Source organism: Amblyomma americanum, chromosome 5 (genome assembly GCF_052857255.1).
Source record: "Amblyomma americanum isolate KBUSLIRL-KWMA chromosome 5, ASM5285725v1, whole genome shotgun sequence".
Lineage (NCBI taxonomy): Eukaryota > Metazoa > Arthropoda > Arachnida > Ixodida > Ixodidae > Amblyomma > Amblyomma americanum.
The window spans coordinates 202433572-202451899 of NC_135501.1; the positions used below are offsets into that span (position 1 = coordinate 202433572).

Consider the following 18328-nt stretch of genomic DNA (forward strand, 5'->3'; position numbering starts at 1 on the left):
ATCCCAAAGAGACTTTTTTCGGTGTTTATTTCAGAACGCGGTTTTTGGCTTTTTTCGATACAGTGCGATAATCAACTGTGGTCAGAAGTTGCTTAGAGTATGTTTCAGACCTTTAGTTGTCATGAGCAGATTTACCAGCAATTAACACACATATGGTCATACGCACAGCTGTGCTTGTAGAAAAATTGTGTTGCCATTTAAAGAAGCAGTGGAGGTTAAATGATGAAACTGCCAAACAATAACGCAAAACAAAATTTATTTCTACTGGTTTGTTAGTGTTGGGTTGAGCGGGAGGGCTGGGCATCGCGTCTGCGTGCTGGAACTGCCACTGAACCATTGCGGTAGACTGAACATGGCACTTTTTCTTTGTTTATGCATGACGCATGTGCATGCAGTGGAGTAACCTACATAACCAATTAACTACTCCAAGAAGGTGGCGACAGAACAGCACTGCACAAACAGACAATGTTCGGCAATTCAGAAAAAACCTGAAAACGCTAGACTGGCCTATTTAATCAAAAAGATTTAACAGTCTGACCATGCCCCTGCCTTCTGCAATTTTATGCACTTATCAGAGATAGTGGCCTTTTTTAGGTTACAACTTAATTTTGGAAACTGGATTCAGTGTACTTTTATCAACGTATATCAGTTGAAACTGAAAGTTCCAACCTCTAATTGTAATTGCGATGAATGAATCCTCTGACTGGCAAGCATACTTATATAGCAGGTGAAGGAAATTTTCGCCTTTAGTGCAGAAATAAAGGAATTCATTCTTGAGTGCAGACTTTTCACATGTTGCAACTGGCTGCACAGTTCGTAGCAACATGAAAATGAACATTCAGTTTAATTCAAAAATTATTTCTGCATTGAAGTTGAAAATGTCGGACGTATTTGTCCAGAGGGAAGCTGAAGAGAAAGTGCGCCTGTCATATGCAAGGAGTAATCATTGGTTAAATGCTCGTGACGTGTTCTCTTATGTTGCTACTCCCTGTACATCAAATTTTCAACACACACACACACACAGCCTGTCCTGTGAAGAGAAAGTCCCTGCAAGTCTTGGCACAACAGAATATTTTATTGCAAAATATGCCCATTGGTAGCATAACACCACACGTCACCATGGCCAAACAATTCGGTCAAGTGACTGGTACATGGAATGCCCAGGTTAGAAACGTGCAAAAAATGCCTCTTGAAAAATTCTGCGACTGACAAACTTGCATTGAAGTCAAGCTGTTCTCAGTCGCTAATCCCAAGCTGGTAAATAAAAGCTGCCTATGAACAGACACTCGTGGGTAACATTTTTGTCACTTGATGCTTTACGCTTACAAATTGTCATACTGGCCTACAGGGATGCAGGTGACATTACTAAGCTCTACCTGCATTTGTTTCAATAACAAACTGCTCAACTATACTTGTTGACGCTGGCTAGATCCTCATAACAGCACTATGATAGAACATCTGGCGTACATCTGCATAAATAGAGAGCACAAAAAATGTGAAAACAGTGTGCATGTGCCATGCACGCTAGGTGCCAATTTAAACATGCTATAAGTATTTCACACCGTACACACTGACCTCAAGCAGAGGAAATCCATTCCAACAATGGGCATGATACAAGCACACAAGTTGTACTGTTACAGGGTCCCTAAACCCTGCTCGGTCAAAAATGTTATTAAATAGCAGCTTTAGGGCAGCGTCCCCCAAGGATGTTCCCCCAAAATAATCTCTCGGTGAGTAAAAACAGTTACTGGCGTTTGAAGTGCTCATCTGTTTCACGTTACACAGTACTGTCTCCACAATGTATTCATATCATTGCCCAATTTCTGTGCCAAGCTATCCCTTTAGGAAGAAGCAAGACCTCCACTGAAACGTTTACCGAGTGTCGCCAGCCCCAGCCAAGTTGTGACCAATGGCAGCATGTTTCAAGTGTGGTACCACAGTATCACAGCGTCATCACTGGCACCGCTGGCCTCTTGGATCGCTGCGAAAGTGAGAAGTTGCATGTACGGCATTTCTCTGTGAATGTATGGGCTCCCTGTCAAATGTAAGACTGTAGATTTGGCCTACACCATAATCTTGACCTAGTTCTTGTTCGTCTAAAAAGTCAAACCCTGCTTAGTGTCCCTTAAAAAAGGGGTCAAGGCACATTGTGGCTCTCGAAGAAGCGTAAATACATTGAGCTATACAGTTTACATTTGCTTCTCTGTTTGTTGTAGACTGCATGCAAGGGCAAGAAATCCAGTGTATGCTACGGTCTCCACAATGCATTTTATTCTGTATAACAACTTGGTAAGATTTGCCTAGTTTGTAACTGTTGCTGAATAGATCATAAATACTGGTACATTTTAGCAATGACAAATTTTCCAATTAGTACTTAACGAATGTGTGCGTTATGTACCAGTTTACAACAGTAGTGAACATGACTTATCACACAACATACTAGCTATATATAAAAAAAACCCAAGTTTTGCTTTTTTTTTATTACAAACTGGTAAAATACTGGTGCATATTCAAAGCTGCCTACTTCTGCAGACGTTCTCCAACATACAGCTTCTGTTGAGCTGAACTGCTGATGATGGCACAGGTATAAAAAATTTTTTGAGAGAGTCCTTGCAACAACTCCTTGTACAGACACTGGTTAATATATTCTTAAAGCTAGTACTGAAAAGTGAAGTTCAGATTCAGCGAGTATTGGTTGCTAAAAAAATTCCCTTTCATACTGTATAAGACTGTACATAGTGGTCTGATGCTGACTCACAGGTTCATGAGCAAAGCGAGTCTGTAATACACGTCCAGCGACTGAGCGCTAGTTCAGAAAAATGATCAGGTGTTCCCTATTGTATTGTACTAGACTGTACACTGCGGCCTTATGCTGGCACACGGATGTCGTCGAGAAAGTTGCGGAGCAAAAACAAAGGCACAAAGATGCAATGCAGGCGTTGACTAGAGCTTGATCCTGCCAAGGAATGGGTTCCGGTAGGAGCCCAGGTACAGGTAGCCATCGTGCTCGAGCACTTCGGACAGCATGTGGATCTTGTGTTTGGGTGAGTGGAAGCTCCTCAGGATTTTCCCATCGGCACCAAGCTCTACAACCAGGCCGTACTGGGGCACAGTCTCGTACAGAATCCAGCCATTCTCAAACTGCAGGAAAAAGAGCAGTTCATTTTCCTCACTGTAGCACGCTGACATAAGTTTGTAAAAAAAAAAAAAAGGTTTAGTAAGCACGGCTATGCACTTTATTCAGGCTACCACATTATACCTGTGTAATGCGTGCACCTTAAAAAAAAATTAAAATTTTAGGTGTGTGTGAGGTAGTATGCTGGCAAAAGGTTTTGACAACCAAATTAGCTATTGCAGTTAAAATGATAGTGCATCTTTTATGTGAGTAAATAAGGTATTCTGCAAATAGTGAGATGGCCACAATGCCATTGGTGCACACTGGATGCAGTACGAAAGCTACAAGTTAACTGGAAACTAGGTGAATTACTAGTTTCTCGTGCTTGAAGCATGACGATTGAGCATTAGAAGCCAAGCGCACTCTTCATACTTGTTCAACGTGGCCGATTGGAGCACTAAAATAACATGCAACTGGTACCAAACTTCTTCCAAATGACGTTCAACTTGGGTAGCGTTGCAATGGCTGATCTCTATGCCATTACATCATCATCAGCAGCAGCAGTGCCATTACATCATCATCAGTAGCAGCAGCGTGACTGCCCGCAACAGGGCAAAGGCCTCTCCCATGTCTCTCCAATTAACCCTGTCTTTTGCCAGCTGCGGCCACCGTATCCCCATCTGCCCACCTAACTTTCTGCCAACCCCTGCTACGCTTGCCTACTCTTGGAATCCACTCCATTGCCCGTAAGGACCAGCAGTTACCTTTCCTTCGCACTACATGCCCTGCCCAAGCCCATTTCTTCCTCTTGATTTCAACTAGGATGTCATTAACCCATGTTTTTTCCCTCACCCACTACGCCCGCTTCCGGAGTATAGTTTAACCACACAAAGCCGCCATATCCTGCTACCACACCCGATGCAAGAACATTGCAGGCATAAATCATCAAACTGGTTCCTATAAAGGTATCCAACTTACGCTTCATTTCAGATTCTCAGTTGCCCTTTGAGTGGCTTATATTATGCTTTAGGAAACCACCAACTTGTCTTTCTAACTGAAGCCCCTGCATTGATTTCTTTTAACATATTTGTGTCCCGCTTGATGTCACTCCAGTCAAAAACAATCAACTTTAAATTTCTAAAAGGAAAACTTGGATCATTCTAAAACCAGACTGAATTAACTGAATTTCAAATGGCTTCAGCTGTGAGAGAAGTAATTGGAGTGACGTGAGGTGATCAGGTGACAGCAGCGTAAGATACTGTGATCTGCCGCTGCCATCAACTTAATAAAGTCTTGCACAGGGTACAAGCAGCCAGTTGTTGACCCGATCTCAGGCACAAGGACTAAAATCAATAAGCTACTTTTTCCCTTCTGTCATAGAGTTGCAAAAATGGCAACAAGGGTGGGATGTGCCAGTTGGTTTTTGACTTGAACAAATTCGGATTAAGCAGGTGCAAAGCGCTTATAACCCAGCTCTTCAGCAGCACCTTCCCAGGCAAAGGAAGCACCTTTCTGTGTCAGTCATATGTGGAGTCGGAGACTGTACAAAGCACTAGGAGCAGCTCGGAAGTTGAGAGACCTGTCAGATTTGGTAAGGGACCTAACAACTTGCATAAAAGAATAAGACCAGTACCTGTGCTGCCAAGTCCTTGACGGCAGGTGACGAGTAGAGCCTGGAAGCAGTCTTCAGTGCTGTCCCGATGAGATAGACCAGGCGGATGGTGGCTTTGCGGACGAAAGGGTACTTGATGAGATCGTCTATGACAGTCGTGTCGTTGGGCGAGTGACCCGTGGCAAAGGCAACCCAGTAGCCGCCACGTTTGCTCGGCCGGATGTTGTCTGGCTCACCAGGAAGGTTGTCCACAAACACCTCGGTCTGCCCCTGCTTGGGACCTTTAAGATGGTACCTAATCAAGGAATGGAGAGGACATGACATTTTCAAGAGCCACATTGCATGCTGTAGGCATTTTCAATGGGGAGAAGAAAAAAAACTGTCCTTCACTTCGAGTGCTGAATGGCGTTTGTGTGCATGAAAACAAGTACACCTGCCATCAAATGTTATGGAATGCAAATAATGAAAAAATGTCATATCTTTGCATCTAGGGCCTAGCACATGAGATTTCATGGTAGACTAGTAATTCGCATGCTCGAAATTAGGCTGCATATCAATTCGAGTCTTCGCGTAAAGATCGTGATGAAATAGAATGTCTTCACTAATACAACTGCGTCTCATGAACTTGACTATGTTCAATGCCCGAGTGTCATTTCAGATACTTCCTGCAATTTTTCTCACATGCTTTGCATAGTATGCTTTCATTAGACCCCTCTACCGTCCCATAAGGGAGGGTCACAAGCTTATTCTTGATAACTGCCATAACCACAATTTTAATGAACTTAGAACCACAGTGCTGCTTCTACTAGTATTACTACTACTACCAGCAGTAAAAGTACACAACGTGTTCATATATCTGGTGTCATAACCACAGCCCAGCTATGAATGCTATTAGTTTCGATGCCCCATTTGCACTCTTGTTCAGAACAACCAGCACATTCATGCCTATCACGGGAAGCATATTTCACCAAGATTAAACATCAAACTTAAACAACAGCATATTTTTTTCAGCCATGAGCTCAAGTATCAGTGTTTTGTCCTCGTGTCTAGTACACAGGTAAACCAGCCAGCCACACACACGAAAAACGAAATGACCAGCATGTACGGATTACACACAGGTCAGGAGTGGCGTACATTCAACCAAACGACAGTCAAACTCTGACAGTAGTAGAGTTTTTTTTCTCCTAGCAGGAATAACCATGACTGAGTGCTGCAGCCAGCTAGTCCTCAGAACATAGCTAATATATATTAAAGGTAATTTTATTAGTGACAAACCACAATGAACTTGGCCGTCACAAACAACTAGCAACGCTACTGTTCTCATTCTTATCTGCAAAAAGCAAGCCAGCCACATGAAAAGAAGCAAGTTTCTGTGCAACCCTTTTTCTTTTATTCCTGTTTCTTAGTCCCACCATAGTATTAGCAATGTATTTTGGAGGTGGTGCAAAAGGGAACAAGGAAATAAAAGGTGCATAAATTGACAGGACTTGCACAACTTGCAACTGAATTGCAGTTCTCGCACTTGCCCGCCTTTTTTCAAGACAACGATGGCAGTCTCAAACGCAAATAAAAAAACAACCCTGCTGTCATAAACAAAACAAAAAAAACTAGCAGCAGTTTAACGATGTTACTCGAGTAACATAGCTAAACTGAATGGTCGAGTGATAGCTGATCTTGCTTCTACCATGATTTGGCTGTTTCTTACTTCTTGGCTTGACTTGTTGCTTGTGGCTGCTATGTGTATGCTTTGACATAGATTAAGTCAAATTCCAGACTACCATTGTATCAAGCACCATTGGTCCAAATCGACGAAAGTCAACTTCCGGGGCCGGGCCAAATTTTAGGAGTAGTCAAATTTGGAGACTGTCATCATATCTCGCACATTCAAATTAGCCTGGACATCGATTTTGGTCCAAATCGATGAAGGTAAAATTTCGGGGGTGGGGTGGGCCAAATTTCGGAGTGCTTGGGTCAAATTCGGAGACTACCACCATATCGAGCACATTCAGATTAGCCTAGGCATCGATTTTGGTGCAAATTGATGAAGGTTCAATTTTGGGGGTGGGGTGGTGGAGACACCATTGCATTGGCCATAGTCAAAGTGCGCTCTGGCATCCGACTTGAGGCTGTTGCTGTGAAATCACCAAGTCCAAAGGTCACTTCAATGTTATATGCACAAGCCGGACTGAAACTAGAGTTTTGCATTTAGTAGAGCTATCGCTCTAAAATATGTTACTGTGAACCAAGCAGCACAAAATGAAGTACTTTTACTAAAGCTCTACGGCAAAAACTTAAACAGAAATTTGTGGCTCCACAGGCAAAATACATACACTTTACTTACTTGAGGATACGATGCATGCACAGCTCGCACACTAGGAGGCTGTTCTTGTCGTGGGAAATCTGGACACCATTTGGTAGGTGGAGGTTTCTCATCAGCACAGTAGTCGTATGTGTCTTGGGATCGAACTTAAGGACCCTTCGTTTAGGTTTGTTTCAAGGAAAAACAAAACAAAATTGGAGGTTGGACTGTAGGCAACTTTAACAAACAGACTAGGGAAAATCTAACCGAAAGAAAATCTAAACAAAACAATCTAACTGAAAAGCGCTGGCCATTGCAAAACTTTGTGCTGCTGACTGCTAATTGGCATTGTTTAAACAGCGCCCTTGACGTAATGCCTGAAAGGCAAAACACACAAAAGAGAAAATACTTGTCATTAATATCCAGTTAAGAAAATAAACTGCACACAATACTTTAAACAGATTTTTCACACCCTCGTTCTTCACTCAGTTTTAAGCAGTTCCACTTGGATCTCACTTTCACAGTCTTGTGTTGACCTTTAATCTTAAGCCTGGAACTATTTCCATATGTAGGCTTTGCACCAAAAAGCCCTTCATAATCACAATTACAGTGCTGCCATTAGGCTGCATATAGAACCTATACAGCTTTGTCAATGTTCATACTTGAAATATATGTCCTGGCAAAGGACAAACCCAAAACCATTACTGTTTTTTGGGCATTGACCCTAATGACTCTTGGGCATTGATTTTACGAACTAAACTAGCAAGGGTGGTTGATATAGTTAATGGTAATCACTGCCCTGTTTAAGATTACTCTGCACTGAGGAATTGCATGAAGCACATAGGACTAACATCATTACTGCTCTGAATTGATCAATTTAGCCTTACACTTCCAAATGCACACTCACATATCCAATGAACACAAGGCAATTCAAAATAAAAGTAGCAGTTTATACATTACAAAGTATTTTCCGAAAAATACGAGTTTGTGGAGCCCAAAGTTTTTCTCTGTGGGTCTACGAGCGAAGCGCAGAGTATCACCATCCCTTACAAGATAGACAGATGAACGGAAGCAGCAAACTACGAATGGACTTCGCTGGTTTTGCACGACATGCGCTATCGCTTGTGAAAGAAACTAGCTTTGGCATCATATGTATGCACACCACAAATGGTGCTGGTAAACTGCGAATGAATGCATAGAGATGTGCAATATGACTCTTGTTTTGCCAAGCCTAACAGAAACTAACACAAACTGTCTCAGAGAGCAACTTTATAAATCACCCTGTACTGTGTGTGCTGCATATGCAACATTTAGCGCACCCAACATCAGTCGTTTGTTGAGGACATAAGTATCAAAAAATGTTCCCATAGTCCACCAATGACATGCCCACATAAGCACTTGTATTTCTATTTCTAAGTGCAGTTTGAGTGCATTTCTAAAGTGCACACTACGGCTGCATAAAAATAAAATGTTGGCTTTCCTCGAGACTTGAGTGTTTGGCAAACTTGACATTGGAGGCATGCCTACAGGAATATTGAGCTTAACTCAGTGCACAGCTAGGAAGAAAACCAAGCTCTACAACACTGTTCGGAACAGAAAACAAAAATGAGGAAATAAAACATAAGGTCAGATTTTGTGGTGAAAAAAAATAAAAAAGGGAAACATTCTCATGGCAGTGTCTGTCAAACAAAAGGAAAACAGCCACCAAAGCTCACAGATCTCCTCAGTAAAAAATAAAAATACAGTAGAATTTCAATGGGGTGAAAGGGAGAATCTGACGAGGTCGCGAAAAATGAACGTACATACAAAATTTCGTATCATTCGGAGAGCAAAATTCATAGGCAGAAGCATAGGAAATGCATTCATGCAGATATGTTTATGGCTGAGGAGATTTATTTACAGCCGTGCGGCCACTGACACCACTCACGATGTGTACAGCACGACTGGAGATCGCAGAGTCGCTGACGAGGATATGATCGCAACTCTCTCGTTTGTATTACCCATAGTGGTGCAGGAGAATGTTCAGAACATCCGAAATTCTGCACATTGTACGCCATGCTCTCCAGCAGAGGAATTTTATGAATTTGTATCATCCAAAAACACGCATAAACCGTGTTTGTACCATCGTGATTCTATACTGTATAAAGCAGGTTAAAGGGCGACTCCAGATGAGGAAACAATTGCAAGGCAATAATGGCTTTGGCACATGTCTGGCAGTCGGCCAAGAGAGCAGAAAAAAAAAAAAACCTGGTGTTACGGTTGCTCAAGCAAATGGACAAGAGAGTATCATTGGCACAGACGCAAGTTCCAAGCTCATTTCGATTCTTTTCCTTCCTCCTAATGAAGGTCAATCCGAATGACAGTAGCACACACAGCTTCCTCGTATTCCCGTTACAGCACCTCTCCATCTCCTCAGCATTGCGTGTGAACTTTCTGGCACTATCGATGTCACGCGTTTTCCTTAGCAAGGCCCGAAGGAAAAAATAGACTGTCTGCAACGTAAATTTTGAAAGTTTATCTCCACAATGGCTAGTTGTGTCTGCGGCATGGTTATGTAATACCAAGCCTCAATGAAAACACATGACGCTGCCAAAAACTTCAACCATGCATTATCAGGCTGGCTCTGTGCTTGGCATGGTTATCATTTAAAACTTAAATATGAGTGTTTTTCCTGAACATGCCATTACATATTCACTTGTGCTTGGCACAGGTAGTAGGTTAAGACGCAAACATGGGTGGCCTTCCTGAACACGCTCCTACTTAGTTCAGAGAGGGTATTACTAATGGTATATTTATAAAAGTCCTTCAGACTAGTTCTTTCAACAGTACCAACTTTGAATATACATTCTACCATGAGTAGAAAAGAACTACAATACAAGGCTAAGCTTTGGAGAAAACTATCTATTTGATATAAAATGACAAATCCTATATTGTTGCAAAATACAAGTCACAAAAGGCACTGAATTGAAGCTTACTAACACCTAATTGATCCTTGATAGAAAGATCAATGGAGAACTTGCGAGAAGATAGCATGAAATTTGTGGCAGCTCGACATTGTTAATTACCGTACTAAATCTTTATGCTTACAGACTGTTTTAGCATATTGAAACTTGGGAAAACAACCTGGCGCAAAAAAAATTTCACATTCTATTGCATGTGTGAATTTAAAGTCTTGTTCTTGTATGAAGTTGAGCAAAACCGACATAATGATACCATTTCCTCTCTGCATTTTTGCATCAGTCTGATTCGCCATATCTGCACCGCCATAAACCACAGTGGGTTTTACCATTTAAAAGAACAAATTACGGCCGTCAAAGGATTCGTTACCAATTCCAGTGTTTACTAAATCAATTAATTGAAACTAGCATTAGCTTCCGTGAAATTAATATCTCCTCTCTGCGAAGTATTATTGTTCAGTTCAGTTACTACTAATACATCCAACTGAAATACTTTTCACCCTTTTTTGTTTGATGCTTAGCCACCTATTGTGTCGTTCATTTCTTATAGTCCCTTGTATTCTGTTTGACTGCGTGCACTGTTATGTGCATTTTAATGTTTTTATTCATTTATATTGAACATCACTTATGTAATACTGAAGAAGTTTTTCAGCAGAGTTATATAATGCATTTCTTGTCCCTTGTCACTCTGAACAGGAAGTGAAAACTCCGTCAAGCGGACTGCCGCTTTTTTTTTCTCCCCTACTCCATCAAATTGTATTTTATCTGATGGAAATAAAGTATTATTATTACTACTGCTTAGTTAAAAGGCACTCTAAGGACAAACTGAATTTGGCCAATTGAATTGAATTGGCCAGGACAGGAGGAGTTGTCCCCAACATTCGTTTAATAATAGGAACTCCAGGCTTACCTGCCAGTGTTTTCATGTTCGAGGACAGTGTAGATAATCTTGTTGAGCGGCCACTTGTTGCTGGCCTCACTGATGTAGACAGAGCCGTCATCATCGATGTCAATGTCATCGCCAAAGACAATCTTCTTTCCTTCAACTTCGGTATTGGAAGGCAAAAGGTGCTGCACAGAACCTGGAAAATGCGATGTGCAGTCATTTCAAGTTGGCCATAAGTAGCATACATATCTTGTTCCAAGCTGGAACGTTTAGGTTTTCGATGCAAGCAGGCTTGCTGTCTAGAAACAAAACCACGAATGTTGTGGTGTAATCACAACAAAAAAGACAGCAGATTTTAACATTCCAGTATCAGTGGTATATAAGTGCCAGCAAAAAAAAAGCCGAAGGGGTATATAATGTGCCATGTGCTTCAGTGTCAGCAGTTGTGTGGGGGTGATTTAAAAGGGGGTCATATTGCAACAGCCTCTTGGCCAATGGGTGACTGGTCACGTGACATGATGAGACATGGTACCAACCTGAAGAGGCGAATTCGAAGGCCAAGCACACACCATAAATTACGGTGTTCGCAGTGTCTGCACGTTCTTTGTTCCTATCTGTTGTCACTAGTACCATGTCTCAGGTGTTTAAAGCCACCAACTAACCCACCTGCGTGCTCTTCGTGATATTTAGTCACGTGAACCACGAGTCATGGGACACTGCTATGCGGTGATACCATTTAATGTGGACAACTTTCACAAAACTGGGTGACTGATGGCATAAAAGACAAAGAATGACCAGGCATTTGCACTGTCATGCAATATAAACGTCAGCAACAGCTCAATATTCTTGAAAACTCGGCAACTCTCACACTATTTGTGTCTGCTGATAAAATGCAGGCAGTACCCACTATCATTGGCATGTATAACCTTAAAGCTGCTTTGAATTTAAAAGAGCGTAAAGTTTGATGGCCTATGGTTCTTGAACAGCACAGTCCTTTTGTGACAAACCCAAAACTGCACAGGCTTGCTGAAGCTCAGTACAGTTGTGCATAATTAGTTGGGGAACACACTGTACATACAAGGTTTGCTAAGGCGGCACCCCAAGTTTAATCATTAATTACAGCTTATTGGAGCTAGCATCATTGTGAGCCATTTGTTGAGATGGCTTCCTCATTATTAATGCAAATTTCTTTCGCTGCGCTATCGCTGGCCAGAATTTGAGAGTCTATCTGCCTGCTTTTTCATTTTACTGCAATTAAGAGAAGTAACCTCTATGAAGTGGAATTGGGCAGAACTGTACAAGCTGAGAAACCAACATATGTTGCTATAAATGAGTTTTGAAGCAAACGCAGTATAACCCAGGTGAATATTGGGACAAGAGCCCAAATGTGTCAATTTGACTTTATGCCAAGAACTGGGCAGTGTACCCGACCCAACTAGTGATAGAAGCACAAAAATGAACTCTGAAAGTGTGCGCTCACATTATCATGCAACTAATATTATTGTGTAATAACTACAAAAATGGGAAACTGAGTGCAAGTAATACAATGCAAAACCAGGTCCACATGTTTTTCAGCTCCACTGAGTTAGCTAGTAAGGCTACAAGTTACCACTGCACCATATGTAACTTTGCTGCAAATCAACACACCAGTCTCGACGTTGACTGCATATAGTCCATAGTAGGCATCGATGACGAAAAGCCTGCCGTCTTTGTGGAAGCGCATTCCAAGTGGTCGGCCGCATACCTCCTCTTCCCATAAGCCCTCTGCACAGAAGGAAAAAAATTATCACATAAAAAAACATAGAGCAATGCCAATCTCTGATGAACTCTCTGTATAATACATACGCAGTGCAAGGTAAAGCATCGCAGGCACTTAGTAGATCATTCAACAGGCCTCGCAAGTCTTGGAACCTTTGTCATATGCAGCAGGCAAATATTTTGTGGCTTATTTATACAGATTTTGTGAATCAGCATCCTGCCATGTGAACTATTCCATTAAATATAATTTCTATGCAAGGCTTCAGCATGAACAGCCTTTCCTGGAAAACAAGTGCACACTTTTCAAAATAATTGTGCAATATGGCAGGATATGTCCATGACTTGTCGGGGGAATAAGAGGAGATGATTATTTGATATGGTGAAACATAAATGAAGGCCCAAATAAAGACTCATTGTAGCACAGCAGTTGTTATGTGCATATGGTTCCAATTCCTCAAAAAATGCAACATTTCATTTACCAATGCTATGACTAAGCCAGACGTATGTACCGGATGAAGTACTAATGTAACTTTTTTGGCTCTGATGTCAGCCAACAGAACTTTCTTTTTGACTGCCCGTGATGAGCAGCACCATTTACAATGCAATTTTAATGCTTTTTTAATGAAGAAAGAGGATATAAATAGACAAAAAACTCATTGCACCTCTGTCGCAAAACCTCACAAAAGATGCACTCTTTTTTTAATACCTACATGCAAACTGCACCATAGATGTCTATTGACAGTATGAATTCGAAGCAAAATTTTGGAAATTATTCTAAGGTAACAGTGCCCAAGTCAATTCGAGACTGTCCAATGTCTCAAAATCTAGAAAGAAATGCAATACTATGCTGGGGCGGTGGACAAGAATTGCAGTTCACGTAACATCAGAAGTTATTATATAGCTGCTCACTTCTATTAACACATATTTGCAAGCAGATTGCACATAAAATTCCGCATATATGTGGGTAAGGTCTGCACTTTTTTTTTTCTTAATTTTGGTGGGTTTCAGGTCTCGCACAGAAGTGGATTTAATGTCTAGTTTTCAAGCAACATTTTGGGGAAACTACTTTATTGTCCCATACCGTATGATGCTATATGCGTGACTGGGTATCTATATACCTGTACGATTGTGGCCCTTACCTGCATGTATGCTGCAAGTCTTTAGAAGTAGAGTATTTGCACAAAGTACTCATGCCACCTTGCATGGGATATGCATCACATGGCCATGTCAAACCATTGCAGTTCAAATTAAGCGAAGCTGAATTATAGGGAGCCCACCATAGTTATGGCTGCACAGGGCTAGAAGTATGACCAGTTGACTCACCACATTTTTTGCCAAGCTTGGCGACCAGTGTTGCCTTGTCACCAGTGATCTTGTAAATTTCGCCGCCCTCAGTTCCCGTGTAGATGCTGCCTGTTTATAAGAGAAACCCACCAAGAGATAAGAAAAGGTTAGTGACACTAGTCTCAAGTGTTCTGCACAAAAACCAACACTGCACTGATAGCAAGACATCAGTGCAGCCACTTATCAGTCACAAACAGGAATTTCCAAGTAGAAAGCCAGATCGCACAATGCTGATCGACTCGCATACATACCCTTGTACACTGGCAGTGATTCTGGCCCACGAAGTTTATCTTTGAAGAGGTACTCCACACTGTCTAGCTTGTTGTTTGGTTCTAAAGGACCCTTTAGTTCCCGAGTGCCGACTCTGAAAGGATCGCAGTCACGGGTGCATGAGAAGTTTATTTAATATGGTCAACAAGAGTGCAAAACTTTTCTGGCAACACACCACGAGTGAAAAGGCACATTTAAGAACGAAGGAGGCCAAGTAAAAAAAAAATTAAATTCCCAAAGTACAATACGCAAGTAAAAGTCAAATAGAGCAACCAAACAGGTTTTTTAAAAGCACGAACATTTTTATACCAACTGCAAGGGTATAGGACAAGTACAATTAACTTTTTTTCCTAAGGCAGATTACAACTACACATTCCAGCATGTCATGCTTCACTGGGATGTTGCAGATACATGCAGGGCTTTTACGATTTTATTTTACGCGTCATGGTCCTCATAAAAACTACGCGCGCATGTGGATCGCATTTCATGCATTCTTCACTGTCCCACAAAGGGGCATGCAGAACATTAATAATTTGTTCCAGAGTTTTTTTATATACATACCACCAGCTGCGACCATAAATTTCTCTGCATCGTCTACAACTGCCATAGCGCGCTCTGACAGCAGCTAGACGCGCTCATTACCTGCACAGTGCAATGTAGCCAGTTTTCGCGACTGGCGCGACCAACCCCGCGCAACTGGTTTTCGGAAAGCCCATCTAGCTCCCTAGGCTCAACGGAGATGTCACCGGCGCGCACCACACGTACTGCGTCGACCTATGCGTTGCACACTCTAGCTGCGCTATAATTAAGCGTAGCCGCGAAAGCTTAGCACCGGAGGCATGAATGCATGCGCCATCGTCGTACTCACGTGTTCCCTTTGGGCTCGAAATCCAACGCCATGGGAATGAGTGGCAAGATGAGAACGAACGCTAGCATGTACATCGTGATCTTGAACAGCGGTTTGAAAACTCGGTTGACCATGATGACGGCTGAACAAGCAGCCGCACGTAGAGTCCACGATAGAGAGAAAAAAAGGAGGGTTAAAACGTATAGTATGTATATTACAAATGCGTTTTATAATCGTGGACGGATTAAAAAAGAGTGTTCTAGCCTCCAGGCTGATGGCTCCAGCTTAGTCCGGAGCAGTTTAGACCGCTGAAGCCACCCACAGAAGGTGACAAGCGCCAACAACAAACTTTCAGTTACGCTAGCCGCTATTTGTCGTCTGCTCTTCTGCATAGGCGGGCCTCCCCGAATATGGCCGGCACCGCCCATTTAAATCCACAAGCCCCGTTGGATTGCACAAGAACAGCGCACGCGTGTCCTTTCCGTAATGGGAAATAAGAGAAAGCTTCCGTGTGCTTACCTCGATCTGGCACAAGTTCCCGTGTACGCTCTCAGGCCGACCGCGGCAGTTGACGTTCTGCGTTGACCGTGAGAGACCCAGCGGCGGCCGCGTCGGCCGCGTTGGCGAGTGAGTGTTCGGCGCTGTTACTAGAGCGGTATGTGCGAGGTGAGGAGTGCGGCGACGACCGGTTTGAGAGAGGCAGCAAGGAGATAGCGCGGCCGCCGGCGCCAGTAGTCCACGAGGAAGGAAAACTGATCCCAACGCCCTGAGGCGCACAGAGCGCATCCGAAGTTCGCGCTACGCACGCACGCACGCTCTGCCAGCTCCGATGACGCGTCAGCCAGCGGAGATAAAAAGAAAAACAACTTATATTTTCGCTACGCTTTCTATTACCGCGGAGCGCACTGACATCTGTTAGGCGCGTGGCAGATAGCTGGAATACGGGTGGTTTATACAAGGTTTATACTATGTTCATCCGATCGAGCAGAAGATAGCGCGCGCGCGACTGCGCATGCGCTAGAGCTCAGTTTAGCCGCGGACGCTGTACGAAGACGCAAGTAACAACACGCAGCAGGAAGATGAGAGAAGGGGGCGCGCACTCTTGTTGAAAATTGAAAATTGGTTTTTTGGGAAAGGAAATGGCACAGTATCTGTCTCACATATCGGCGGACACCTGAACCGCGCCTTAAGGGAAGGGATAAAGGAGGTTGCCACTTTTTCGTTTAAGGGTTAGCGGCAGCTTGCCAATATATACTGGCCCAAATCAGTGCACCGATCGACTGTTGCGTCGCTCAGAGAGAGAGAAAAAAAAAAACAGTTGCGGTTCGACTAGTGCTAACCTATTATAGAGCGAAAGCTGTGGCGATCGGGAAACTAGACGCGGCTTGGCGTCTGTAACGCTGAGTGCGTTCCGCACACTGGATAGGCAGTGCGCCCACCCTGCCATCTAGGCCGGTGGCAGTTAAATTAATGGGTGATCGCGTGAGGTTGGTCACCCAATGAACGCTGCTGACTACTGCTGCAGTGCCGCGTGTCTGCCACAACGTTGTCAGCGCTAATGCATATGCAGCCCACATCTCTCTCACCTCCTCCACGTACCTCAAAGCGCGATTGAGGTGTCCGCTGTCCCAGGGAACCAGTTATGCGCCTTCCTTCCCTCAACATCATCGGAGTCTAACACGTTGTCAACGACAATGAACACAATGAACGCTGACGGTCCATAGCTTTAGTGCCGCGTTTCTGCTACGTTATGAATGCCAATGCACCCAGCGCCCATCTGTCACTACCGCCACACGCCATGTAGGTTAAAGCGCGACTGAGGTGTCCACTGTCTCAGGGGGCCAGTTATGCACCTTTCCTTTGCTTTCCAAGAAAATTGAAGATTGGTTTTGAGGAAAGGAAATGGCGCAGTAACTGTCACTCATATTGTTATAAGGAAGGGATAAAGGAAGGAAGGGATAAACATGGTTGGGCTAAAATCGTTCAAGGTGATTCTCCGGCCTACAGGACAACCGCTTTACCTATGGTAGTGAAGTTTTTCGTTTTAAAAATTTCCCTGGACCTAAAAGACCTAAAACCGCTAGCTTGTTGGGGCTCAAATTTCGCACAAAAGTGGCATTTTGCAGTCAGTTTTGCATAAACTTTGTTTGGGTGAGGTACTTGCTTGATTGGGACAGAATTTAAATCTCCATCGTCCGTGGTCACTGTGCACCAAAACAGCAAGCTTGAACAGCAGCTGTACCGATAGCGCCATCTGCGCCTACCGGAGGAACGAGCGCTCTGCCACTGAGGCTGCGGCAAAACGCAATGTGAAGAATGCATGGGGTTGTGCAGTTGATTCAAAAGTGCTTTCTCGACTACTGTGTCAAAATTGGGCACAGTAAACACTGTTTGCGTGCGACTGCCTCCCTCCCCGCACCTTGCGTTTCTCCAAAGCTTCGGAGCCTCCCTGCAAGGTAGAGACAGTAGAGTGCTCGTTCACCAGTATGGCACATGATGGCGCTACCGGCATCACTGCTGCGAAAGCTGGCTGTTTTGCTTCGTCGTCGCCGCAGACTATCGAGATTTTTGATTAATTTTGATCAAATAAGGCAAGTACACTATCCAAACTAATACAAAACAAAGCTGACTGCCAAGTGCCACCTCTGTGCGAAATTTGAGCACGAAGAAGTTGACGGTTAGGCCGAAAGAATTTTTTTTCGATCCAGTACTTTATACATTCACATTGCGCACCTTGCAGACTGCCACCACTGCATTCGTGCGCGTGCACAACCATGCAAATTTTCCTGCCTTCCTCTAAATAACACAAGTTGTACTAACAGAACTCAGATTTACCCACATGTTAGGACAACTCGCATAGCTCAGGTGCACTCGTAAGAGATGTGAAGAAATGAGGCAAAAGCAGCAGTCACCATCAATGTACGTGATCACCCAGTGGCGCCAACGCGAAACAGCGCTCAGCATGAGAACGCTCGCCTTTTTTTTGCTTCTTGCCATGTAATTGCCACAGGCATAAGAATGATGCTGAGTGGCACTTCAGCGCGTAATAGATGCAGACAACATGCATGCATGCATTTGTGGCTTATAACTTTGCAAAGCGTTTTTTTTCTTCCGGCTTAAATTTCGCACTGCCATGCGAGCAACACATATTTGGAGTGCATCGTTTTGCATTTGGAGGTCTCGTTAAATACAACTGTAGACAATCCTTGTAAAACAATAGCACAATGAGAATTCCCAGAG

The 18328-nt window shown here is 43.3% G+C and overlaps 1 protein-coding gene across 1 annotated transcript; it reads right to left on the reverse strand.

Moving 5' to 3' along the window:
* Positions 1–1054: 1054 nt before the first annotated feature.
* LOC144133456 (adipocyte plasma membrane-associated protein-like) lies at positions 1055–16092 on the reverse strand. The gene is made up of 9 exons (XM_077666554.1): positions 15608–16092; positions 15110–15230; positions 14223–14335; positions 13951–14040; positions 12517–12633; positions 10894–11065; positions 7069–7203; positions 4749–5022; positions 1055–3141 (listed from the first exon to the last, which is right to left on the reverse strand). Exons 2-9 carry the CDS (start codon positions 15220–15222, stop codon positions 2944–2946), a joined length of 1212 nt encoding a protein of 403 aa, XP_077522680.1. The 5' UTR covers positions 15223–15230; positions 15608–16092; the 3' UTR covers positions 1055–2943.
* Positions 16093–18328: the final 2236 nt, after the last annotated feature.

Bases quoted from the DNA above. Each gene is read 5' to 3' on its own strand.
- LOC144133456 (XM_077666554.1), bottom strand. From the start codon at position 15,222: ATGGTCAACCGAGTTTTCAAACCGCTGTTCAAGATCACGATGTACATG. The intron at 14,336-15,109 runs GTGAGTACGACG...CGATCCTTTCAG, and splicing joins TTCGAGCCCAAAGGGAACAC to AGTCGGCACTCGGGAACTAA. The intron at 5,023-7,068 runs GTAAGTAAAGTG...TTCCTTGATTAG, and splicing joins TGCATGCATCGTATCCTCAA to GTACCATCTTAAAGGTCCCA.